Raw genomic sequence first — 12,473 nt, 5'->3', positions numbered from 1 at the left:
GTAAGACATCTGGTTGTGAGTTCGAATCTCATGATAGACATTTTTATTAGAATATGCTCAATGTTGAAAGATGACATGGCGAGGGTGTCACGTGGCACATATACGTTTTTAGAAACGCTTTTTAATATATAATAAGTATAGATATAGATTTTGTGGGTGGAAGCCTGCTACTATGTTTAGCTCTTTTTTCTTAGGGTCATTTTCCACATTAAAAGTATGGTTTGAGAGGCTTTTAAAGTAATAATGAATGTATTGGTTAATGATATTTTGGTGATGCTTTTGTTCATCTTAATGACTTAATTTGTTTACATATTGCGAATAGGGTAATAGTAAGTGGATAATATAGATATAAGGGGGGGGGGGGTTAGCAAGAATTTAAGTACGGAGTAAATAATATGAATATGACCTTTATATGAAGTATATATTTTGATTGTTGACCTTGTAACATTATAAGATACATGGTAAAACAAAAGGGTATGTCAATATGGGGTTAAACAAACAAGTTCATTATTGGTTGATCATATAACCTAAGCTTGAAGTGAATATGTTGTTTTGGTCAAATGGAAGCAAAGTACTTCGTATATAAATAATAAATTACTATAAAGATGAAACTTGCCCTTAAGTAATTCGGAGCAAGTGTTTGGTGAAAGCAATGTTAATTGATATGAGTTGATCTTGGAATGGTATAAATTGGAGTACTCAATATGAATTGAACTTCTATTCTTGACAATCTTAACAAGTATACTAGACTACTTTAACAATTTAACCAAGCAAAAACTTAATTTAGTGAGAAGATTTGCTACTTTTAATCATGAGATTGTAAGATTAAACATCACAAAAGACACTTTAGAGTGGAGATTCCCTTAACATGTATTTAACTATTTAGTTATACAATACGAGTCTCTACAAGTCAACGTAAAATCCAAAGAAAATTGTCAAAGTCTTGTTTGTCGTTCATTTCATTAAGCATTTGCCAAACTGTGTTTGTTGACAAGTTGTGCTTTTACATAAAGGAGACGGACATTCCTATCAATCAGAGATGTTCATATGCCCCTTACATTTCGTGTAATGTGGGGCGTTCAAAATTTCTACAGTCAATTTTAACGAAGACTTGAACATGGACGACTTACACACATTATGATGAATGTCAATCATTAGATTTTGATAAACGTAAACTATACTCAGATAATATATCGGCAGGAAAAAAAAAATCATACTTATAATTGTCAATAATCTCTTGATAGCATTATTTAATTCATATAATAGGATGATCAATTGTTATTTTGATCCGAAGTACTTATAATCATTTATTTATATCACACACTTTCTTCAAGTTAAGATGAACATCAAAGCTTGTTTAAAGTTTAGAAACAAGCTAGTAGTTCGGAATGAAGTTTTAAGCCGAAACAAGGAGAATAGTTACAGGATGATGACTAAGGAACAACGTACACTAAGTATTGGAAGACTATTCAGCCAATTTTTCTTAGTACAAGTAGTAGTAGTTTCTGTGAATCTACTTCAGGTTTTTACAAGTCACTTCATACCAAAATATTTTTTTGTAAGTATCACCGAGCTCAGTTCATGAACATCTTCCTACCTAATGCTCCAACCAAACTTTAACTACATGGAAAATTCTATATTTAGAAATCTATATATAAACTGAAGGTAAAACTGAAAACTTTTGTTGTATGTGTGTTCAATATTCGCCATCATGGTCATTCTGCTTTGTTAGCTAAACCCTTGTACAGCTACTGGAAGATACGGAAAAATAAGTCTCTTACAGGGACTCAGCAAGTTAGGTGTCAGCCGAGATCACAAGTATTGTTCCTGGATCCTGGCCTTGTTCTCTTCCCACCACACTCTGGCATGCATTTCACCAAATCTCTCGCGACTGCATCAGGAATCAAAATGTTTCAAATCAGTGCATCATACAAACAATGGTATTATGGTGTAGACCCTAAATAAATCCAATGCCAATAGTGTCAAGATGCAAAGGGAAGGAGGAGGGTTATATCAGTTCTCCTTCCCCTTTCTCGTGAATGACATCAGTAAACCTCTTAAGTAAAAACTTGATCCTTTATTCCAGGCTCTTTGCCCTTGTATAATTTTTTAACTTTAAGAGACCAGGATCCATGAGAATGTTGGTAGGTAGTTTCGTACTTGATAATGATAAATCAAATATGGTAGTTCAGAATTTTAAATGAGATTCATGGTCCTTGGAATAAAATGAAACTTAAGAAAAATAATACCACTTTACTAATTAAGCTCACCTGAATCTAACACGTCGAAGCTCCCGAGAGCCATTAGGCAATGCTCTGATAGTGATGTAGACCCCAGGTTCATCCTGCTCAACCCATTCAGTCTCAACATCACTGGCATTGCTGACAGAAAGTTCACCCGAGTGATCTACCTCTCTTGATAAGCTACTCCTAGCAGAAGCATCAACTGATGATGTCTCTGTTTTTGAAGCACTAATGTTAGATAGTTTAGGAGTTGAAGCAAGTCCATATGACTCATAGTATTGGCGAGCTCCATGCTGATCAAGTGAATCTGTAGAGGAATATGCCAGTCCTGTTGGACGGTGGAAGTTCCGAGGCAAACGTTCTTTGCTCAAAGGTGGTGTTGCCGGACTGCCCTGTGCAGATCCAATCTTGGAGCTCTGCAATAATGTCAAAATATCAAAGACATCAAAATGATGATCATCATTACGTAGCTCAGGCAGGATCTTAGCTACGTCATAAAAGACAGCATGAAACCAGTTACATACAGTGAGCCAATACAAACATGCCTTTTCTACTGTGTCTCGATCCTTTTTCCTAACAATAAAAGTTAACTGTGGCAAAGATACAAGTAACAAGATCTCACCTCATCTTCAGACCTGGAGGGGGTTGCTGAGGGTACAGCTTGTTGATTGAATTTTTGAACATTATATAGTTCCATCACCTTGTCATAGTTCTCTGCCCACCATCTTTGAGCTTGCCACTTGTTAAAAAGCTCACGGCTGAAAAGGCATTATAAAAAATGGCATGAAGAAAGAAAGACAGTGATTTTAACAGGCATAAGACAACAGCAATCTTAGTAAGTGTGTCAAGAAGCAAAAGAAAAAATAGCTTATTGTTGAGTTTTAATTTGTTGAAAAGCTTAGGCAAAAAGACAAATAAGCAGAGCAGCAAGAATAGAAACATCACATTAAGTACTGTAATCAGGGAGTGTTATGTGGCAACTAATCAAGAGGTCATTGAGTAGTATTTCTCCTCTAACAACAACAGGCTCAACCACTGACATTCATGGGGAACACTCATGGACAACCACATCTGCAAGCAACACATCTTAAACACCTTCCTTTGCTGGTTGAACAACCAGTACAGATTTCATCTTAGAAGAAAATACGACATCTTGTCTATGTCCCAACTCTTCTAAGGGTCCATTGAGCCAAATGAACATGGATATACCATATTCTCAGATATCTGCGAGCACTTTAGTAAATTCTTGTAATTGCTAAGATATTATTTGGCTTCTTAACTATTATTCGCCTTCATACTCAGCTGAACAAAGAGAACCAGTTCAAAACGTATGTATAGTGGAAAATTAGAAAAGCACAACTTTGCCATCAATAAAAATAGATAATTGGCTTCTTTCAAAAGACAAAGTCGAACAATTTTTTTTTAAACTCTTAGTTCCATACAATATCGTTTTGCTTATGATCACAAGTGTTGTAATGTTGTATAACTATCTGCCACAAATTTATCACGCAAAACAAAATGAGGTTAAATTTGTCACTTCCAGGGAAATTATCATCACGATTCATGAAAGACATAGTCATACAACAACAAACTAATCAGCCAAATAAAAAACAAACTTTTGCTAAGATACTTAAATGTTTATTTACAACTTTGGGACCTATTTGCTTCACGTATGTTGCTACTTGGATCTGTAGGGAATGCTAGTTCCTCACAATTATGTTATATATCTAGTGGCTAACTGGATTAAAAAAAAAAGTGCAATGTTTAAATCTAAACCAACAGGAAATGTTCACCTGCACATTTTGAATCTATAAAGAATGCTTTCAGAAAAATTGTTAGTACATATGAGGTACTATACAAAAGCAATATACTATAACAATCTAATCTTTTCCAGCAGGGGGGAAAAAACAATTTAATCATCTGATTGACCTAGTGATACTTCTAGTTGGCATGGATGATTAAGCAAAGCATATTGTAACATATAAGCCTCTATAGCACTAGCTGTAGGTCATTGCACTCTTTAATATGCTTTGAGCATTAGCAATTCGTTTCACAAGCACATTTTTGCTGGAGACACGCAATGTTTAATCCCACTAGTCAACAATAATAACATTACATCTAGGAAATAGTTACATACTGTGATCTGCAGAGAAGCTAAAAAATTATCATATTACAAGCACTGTAATTTTCTGCCAATGACTAGGACCTTATTTTCCATGACACCCCCCCCCCCCCCCCCCCCCGCGAAAAAATAAATAAATAAATAAATAAAATAAATAAAGTAAAAAAAAAAAAATCCACAGCTGAAATGAATAACCAAAATTAAGAGCCAAAAAAGATGTGCATAAGAGTGATGAGGGAAACTGAGGGAAAAAAAAAGTTTAGAGTGAAAAGTGCATGGTCCATAATTAATAAAATGCAATCATTCTAGGTAGCACTTTAACAACATGTTAAAATCCACTTATGGCTTAATAAAAAGGCCCACAAACGCCCTGGTTTTGTGGTTAAAATTAAGCACCATCTCCCACATCCAATAACATAACTATTGCAGAACCCACTGCCTGATGGATATTATTAACCAAAAGAATGCAAACAACATATGATGAGACCACATGTTTCCTAATCAATATATTAGACACTGAATTCCAGTGTCTCAGCCACTTCTATTGTACCAGTGACATGGAGGAGCAAGGAGCAAAATCTGTTGATCAACCAAGGCTATGAAACCCGATCACATATTGCACCAATTAATAAACTCAAGAATCAAATGAAGGGGCAACCCAAAAGTTCTGCATCAAAAACAGTAACAACTCTCGAATAATCCACCAAACCCAATTAGTTACATCACTGTCAATGACCTTTAATTGAAACAATCATTATCTTTATCTTGAAGAGTCAATGATTCAACAAGTAGCCAATACTAAACCTGACTATTGGTTCCGAAATTGACTCCCAAATCTAGCAATTCCACGATCCACAAGTGTATTGACAGCTTAAAGTCGGGAAATAAAAGATTTATTGCATAGTCCAAAACCATCATATAACATTATAACCGTCGATACCCATCTAACTACAAAGTGACAGGTCAAATCACAGGATAACCCACATTCATATGAACTACTCAGTAATAAATTAGACAAAACATAGTTTAGCACATAATGCAAGTCAATATAAAGATAATACTCCAACTTAAATCACTATCAGAAAAACAGACAAAACCCATTTCACTTCAATTATCCAGTTACCAACCCACCAAATACCAAATCAAAATCAAACAAACATCAACGACAACAACAAAGCCTTAGTCCCTAAATGATTTAAAGTCCGCTAACATGAAATCGAAACAACCACAATAACAAAATCAAAACATTTTATACCTAAACCGAATTCGCTTGAGATCATTACCACCTTGAGGCATAGAAACAAAAGTAATAAGAACACCAGGCTCCACTTGAGCAACCCACTCCTTAGGCTCATCCTCCTCCATAAACACCACTGATTCCGACCTCCCACTAATCGAAACCGGCGTCGCCTCGCCACTCGAAAGCCCCATTCCCATTCCCACTCCCTTAACCCTCCCTCCCAATTCCTTCCCCCAATTCTTCACCGTTGATTCCCCCCTTTGATACCCACAATGAAATCTCCCTGAAGAAACAGACCCACCAATTGATTCCTCATAACTCTTCCTATTATTCTCTCTCCTACTTCCTGCACACGGCTTACAGTTCTTGTACGCCCCTGACGCTTTCAATGCCATCCCCTTAATCTGCCATTTTTATCAAATTTGATTTTATCAACATCAAATTAAAACTAACCAATTTAAAATTGCTAAATTAATGGGTATATTAAATTGAATATAAAAAATGTATTTATGAATTCATCACTTACTTGAGTAGTGAGGGTTTTAATGGGTTGCTTTTTACTGGGTGTTGCGACAACATCATCGTCTTCGTCTTGTTGAGGAGCAAGAGATCCGCCATTTAAATGCTTTGTGCACGCTATACAAGTCAACATCTGGGTAATTTTTTTTGGGAGAAGCTCACAACAATGGCGGACAGAAAAAATTAATCCAACCCTTTTCGAATTAAAATGCAACTGTACTAAGAAGGAAAGAAAAAAGTTGGATAAGATTTTAATTTTTTTTTTTTTTTTTTTTTTTTTACAAAGGATTAGTCACATCGAAGTTGTTGGGATTTTGAAGAGACAGAAAAAAAGTTGGGAAAAATTTGCAGAAACGTGGTTTACGCTTTCATTCACCACCTTCCCGCCGCCATTAATGGCGTGAATCAGATCGGAAGAAACTCCATTAATGGCGTAAATTCAAAATGAATGAGAAATCTGGTAAATTTGTTGTAAAGTGAAAGAGAAGGAGAGTGTGGGAATGGAGTTGAGTTGAGATTCCCCAGAAAAAAAGTTGGACACTTTTTTCTCTCTCTTCCGGGAGAAGAGGAGAGAGAAAGAGGGATGAAATGTGGAGATTTGAGAGGAATTGGTTGTTGCCAAAGTGCTGAATGGAAGCAAGTTGAAGGAGATACTACTACTTCAAGTCTACAACTAGTACTGCTGTAATATCTTGGTCTTTGTGGCACTATTGGTTTGATTGTACAAGTAATTTAGAATTTATGCTTTTTTCACGGGATTTTTAATTAGTTTTACTTGAGATTAGTGTTGATTAACGGCAACTTGCAATTTTGCAAGCGATGAAGGGACCGAATTCTATATTTGTTACGTGCCCTTAAGATTATATATAAGTATTAAGGGTCTGTTTTTATTGACTGAACTCAGTTGAATTGAAGTGAACTAAACTGAATTTAGCTGAGCTGAGCTGAACTGAAATGAAGTGAACTTATTAATTAGTGATTTTCAACTACGGATTAGCGATCTTTGATTATTTATTATTATACATATGTGTATATACAAATATACATATTAAAATATTTAAGAAAAATATACTATATCATTAAAATATTTATGGAAAATATAGTACTAACATGAAACCCCAAAACATTTTAAAAACATATACTATTTAATTAAAAAATAAAATTAGTTTAAGTTGTGTAGTACTCTCATTTTGTCAATGAGTTTAACAGTAAAAATGTGTATCAAAAAAATATAACCATTTGAACAATGAATTGTATCAATAATAATAATATTATTATTATTATTAAATATTATTGTTATTATTGTTGTTGTTGTTGTTGTAATAAGAGCTTAAAAGAATGAAATTTGGCTTTATATCATTAGCAATATCATTAGACATAAACTGCACTGAACTGAATTGATTAGAGCTGAACTGAACTGAACTGAATTGAACTGAACTGATTAGAGCTGAACCGAACTAAACTGAGCTGAACTAAATTGAAAATAAACGTTTGAGAACAGGCCCTAAATATACTTTTTAAAATGGAATGAAGTTAGAAATTTATGACAAAATTACAAGCAAATCGGTGTAATTAATGTTAATTTATCCTTAATATTTACTCCATACTTTTGGCCAAATACAAGTTTATCTGCCAAATAAACGAATTTTTGTTAATATGGTGTCATTTTTGTAGGGAAAAATTGACATTTGCTACCAGCGAAAGTACGTCGTGTTACATTTGCTACCCATTTAATTTTTTATTTTATTTTGCTACCACCCAAATCTCTAAAATATTTATTTCACTACCAACTGACTTACGCCGTTACTATTTTCATTAGTTGGGTTTAGCCACCGTTCAACCACCTTGCAGCCACCCCTCCACCTCACTGCCACCCCTCCACCACCCTCCCCTCAACTGCCACCCCTCCACCTCACTGCCACCCCTCCCTTCAACTGCCACCCCCATCCCCCTGCCGGCGTTAGCGCCGGCGCGAACCCACCCCCTCCCTTTCCCCCACCCCCTACCGGCGTCGGCGCCGGCGCGAACCCACTCCCCTCCCTTTCCCCCACCCCTACGCAGCCCCTTCCCCTTTCCCCTGTTCTCGCTGCCCCGACCTCCTACCCCGAACCAAAACCACCCATTCCCCCCACCGGAATCCGCCCCCCAGCCCCGTTCCCCCCACCAAAATCGACCCCCCTCCCTTTCCCCTACCGTTTTCGGCCTTCCCTAACCCTAAACCACCACCCCCAAACCACCATAAGCGAAACCCTAAATTCGTTTTGGGTGGTTTTGGGGTGGTGGTTTAGGGTTAGGGAAGGCCGAAAACGGTAGGGGATGGGGAGAGGGGGTCGATTTCGGTGGGGTGAACGGGGCTGGGGGGGCAGATTCTGGTGGAGGGAAGGGGAAAGCGGTGGTTTTGGTTCGGGGTGGGGGGTCGGGGCAGCGAGAACGGGGAAAAGGGAAGGGGCTGCGTAGGGTGGGGGAAAAGGAGGGGAGGGTGGGTTCGAGCCGACGCCAGCCGAAGCTCTGGGCGCCGGCTGCAGGCAGGGGGAAGGGAAGGGGTGGCAGGGGTGGTTGGGTTACTTTATTTATTTTTTTGAATAAACTTAACGGAACCTTAACAAATTCCGTTAAGTGGTAGTGAAATTTTAATTATTTGATTTTAGGTGGTAGCAAAATAAAATAAAAATTTAAACGGGTAGCAAATGTAACACGAGGTAATTTCGTTGGTAGTAAATGTCAATTTTTCCTTTTTGTAAATATATTGAAAAAGTGTGGTCATTTATTCAGTACTTTTGGTGAGCTGTGCTATTACTGTTTGCAACTTGCTTTTACTATTTGGTGAGGAAATTACACATGTACCCATCAAGTATTACATGAAAAGACGCATGTACCCCTCCACTGGTACTTGAAAAGACGATTATACCCCCAAGATAAACAAATTTTGTTTATCTGGGGAATAAACTGGGTATAACTCATACTTTTTTAGCTTCTTCAGCCCTAGGGATATGTTTATCATTTTCTATAAAAGAAATAAAAAAAATATCTTCGTGTCATGGTAACAAAATCAAGATGAATGTTGACGAGAATTAGAATTAGTACTTGGCTGATTTGGCTATTTTTTCGGCCAATTCAAAATCTGAGTATAAACTCCTAAGTCACGAAAACTGAAAATTATATTGACGCCAATGTTATTAAAATCGATATCTGAATCGTATAATCGTACAAATTTACGATCCTAATCCACCCAAATGATGTAAATTGTCGGTATAATCGCTGTGCGGTAGAATCGGTGGAAACGGACCGATTCCACGATTCTATACCAATTCTAATGATTTCACTCATGCAAAAAGTCTGATTTTCCGAAACCCGTAACTTTTTATTGCGAAGTCGTAATTTGGCTTATAATATATCGTTGGAAAGCTCTTCAAGTCTACTTTCTAATAGAATTAGTCTCGTACCCATGTCATTTATATCTTTTATGTTATAGCCTAAAGAGTGTAAGGATGTCATAGTTGAGCCTAATTTTAGTCACTGACTTACATATTATTCAGTATAAATCATAATTAAGTTTATGAAACATCAATTTAAAGAAATTTTTAAATTTTATTTAACCATTTAAAGTTTTTGGGCAAAATAATATATTCATGAGTCGTATGCACTCAACTTTGGGCATATAAAAAACACTTTTATAACATAAGTTTGTTGCAATTGTCATTCTTTAGCTATGTGTTTGAAATGAATTAATTAACTTGACAGTTATTATTCTATTATCATCAGATCTTTGATTAGGGGAAATAATTTTAAGAGACAACAGCGTTTTTTTTTCTTCATAATTTAATAACAATTGTCTCGTACTCTTGTGATTAAGAATATGTGCCAATATTCTGACTTTGTAGTGTACTGTTTGAGTTATGCAGAATTACTTATAAAACTATTTTATGTTTGTATATTCAATATTATGTTATCAACTATATATATATATATATTATTATCATTCTCATTGCTTGAAAATTACTTATGTAGTCATTAGTTACATTTAGAAGCCCAAATTTTCAAATTTATATAATCTTACTTTTCAATTTTGTAGAATTGTACAATTATACGATTCAATTCTACCCCACTCACCGATCCAAGACAGAATCCCATTTCTGATAACTATGATTTGAGAATTTGTGTAATAGTTCAGATGCAACATACTTCGTATGTAATTGCATTAGAAAGATTGAATATTTCTTTGGTTAGTGAAAATCATGATTATATCAACAAGAATTTGTAAGCAATAAGCCAATTTTTTTTTCTCCTAATTAACAATTGAGTTAGGATCCATTAATGATATCCAACCTTAAATCATTTAGAAACTAATGTTTTGGTGTCATATATACAAAAGTTGTAAAACATTATTCAATTTACCTCTAGTTTCACCACTTTGAGTGTATATTCTATAATGTTAAATTAATGAGTGTTTTGTAATATTAATATGAACGGAAAATAGTGAACTTTGAATTATAAGTCATGTGTATCATGCAAATAATATTTATTTTTTCATTTTTTTCCAAAAGCTTTTTCAGGTTTTAAAGGACTAGATGAAATTGTTTGCCAATTATGAATATTTGAGTTTTTGTATCTGTCTTTAACCTTAGTTAAAAAGAAATGTATCAAAATTTCATGAAAAACTACGTAATTTCATAATGTATTGACTCTTGACCTCATGCCTGAAAGTTGGATAGTAGCAACTATATTCTTCCCTTTTATATCAATTCACTAGTGTTTTATATATGTGAAGAACAATAATCCATAAATTAATAATTAATAATTTTTTTTTCCTTCCCAATTCAATAGTAGAAGTGCTCAAGTAGCCTAAATTTAGGTTAATTAATTGAATTATGTAGAAGTTAATTGAGAACATTTTGATATTAATTTCATCGGCATATGCTTTATATACAACACAACATGCATGTGTATTTTTTTTTTTTATAGGTTATTAAATTTTGAAAGCATTTACTTCCAAATATTAAACATAGATGCATCCCTACCTTTATAAAAAAGTATAAGATTACTCTTATGAATAGTGTGATGCCAATTATACCCTTAAAAATGTGTATTTATATTTATACCCTCATTGATATGTACAAATTATTTTCATTGAATAGTGTTTGGAGAATATACCCTCGACAAATTTTATTTACTTAATTTCTCTCATTAATGTAGTTGCCTTGGTCATTTTTTTACACCTCTAAACATAGTTATTTACATATCAACAACTAAATTTGTGATTTACCCTAGCTGAAATAATTTCCAGATATGATTAGCTATGGCGCGCAATGTGCACTCGTTAACAGCCCTAGTATATACTGTATTATAAGTTCTAAATACACCTTAAAGTAGGCACTGCCTCACTTAAATATCTCACGCAGTCACGCGTGGTGTATCATAGCGTCATTTAGAACATATTCCTCAATCCATTCTTTAGAACGCACATAGCAATCTTTAGATTCTCAAATGTAGACTTGTCATGTAGTCTATACATACCCGTAGTTGTCAAGATACCTTATCAAGTTGTAATAACTATAAGCTCTAAGATACTCATGAGGGTCACATGGAAGAGGGGTGCATATGTTGTGAAGCTAATTAATCCTAATTATATTTTTGGACCCACAAAAAAAAAAGACCCAAATTCCTTAAACCATATAAATAACAGTATATTTGTAAAAAAAATATATATAGATAGATAATGGTATATATGTATATTATAGTATATATAAGTGTATAGGATAAGTGGAAAACCCTAAGATGATGATTGAACGTAGAAAAAGTGTTGTGGATCAATATTTGACCCTTTTTAATTTGTGAAGGCCGACAAGTTCGCTTCCAATGTCCAACTATGTACTTGATCTTCTTTTATATTCGATGGTATGCATAAATTTTTGCCTCAATTTCTGGTCTCTTGTAATTCTTCTCTCAACCTAATCAACCACTGGTGTTTGTGGTCCTTAAAAGATTGTTGTAATAGTACTTAATAAATTTTAAACAGTCATAGAGAAAGCTATATGAATAAGTAATTATATGAATTCTTTTAGAGTTTTAGGACAAACTGTAAAATCAATGTAAATATAATAAGATTTTAGGACAAGTTTTATATTCAATGTAAATATATTAAGATTTTAAGAGTGAGGGGTAAATCAAGTGGTTACAGCTTATCTCCCGATTCCAGGAGATCCTGGGATCGATTCTCACCCCTGCCCTTGTGGCTCTCTAAACACCAAAATATATATATATATATATATATATATATATATATATATATATATATATATATATAAGATTTTAGGACAAGCTTTATATTCAATATAAATATAATAAGATT

The 12,473-nt window shown here is 34.6% G+C and overlaps 1 protein-coding gene across 1 annotated transcript; it reads right to left on the bottom strand.

Annotated features, from left to right (window-relative positions):
• Positions 1-1,562: 1,562 nt before the first annotated feature.
• On the bottom strand, positions 1,563-6,768 carry LOC145571763 (protein Brevis radix-like 2). Its single transcript, XM_081630796.1, has 5 exons — positions 6,132-6,768; positions 5,621-6,009; positions 2,866-3,001; positions 2,271-2,659; positions 1,563-1,891 (listed from the first exon to the last, which is right to left on the bottom strand). Exons 1-5 carry the CDS (start codon positions 6,255-6,257, stop codon positions 1,813-1,815), a joined length of 1,119 nt encoding a protein of 372 aa, XP_081486922.1. The 5' UTR covers positions 6,258-6,768; the 3' UTR covers positions 1,563-1,812.
• Positions 6,769-12,473: the final 5,705 nt, after the last annotated feature.

Source organism: Chenopodium album, chromosome 12, assembly GCF_948465745.1.
Source record: "Chenopodium album chromosome 12, dcCheAlbu1.1, whole genome shotgun sequence".
NCBI lineage: Eukaryota > Viridiplantae > Streptophyta > Magnoliopsida > Caryophyllales > Amaranthaceae > Chenopodium > Chenopodium album.
This window is presented reverse-complemented; position numbering and strand designations above follow the sequence as displayed.

Excerpts from the sequence above, each read along its gene's own strand:
- LOC145571763 (XM_081630796.1), bottom strand. The coding sequence starts at position 6,257 with ATGTTGACTTGTATAGCGTGCACAAAGCATTTAAATGGCGGATCTCTT. Across the intron at positions 6,010-6,131 it reads TTAAAACCCTCACTACTCAA|ATTAAGGGGATGGCATTGAA; the intron begins GTAAGTGATGAA and ends TAAAAATGGCAG. Across the intron at positions 2,660-2,865 it reads CCTCCAGGTCTGAAGATGAG|AGCTCCAAGATTGGATCTGC; the intron begins GTGAGATCTTGT and ends ACATTATTGCAG.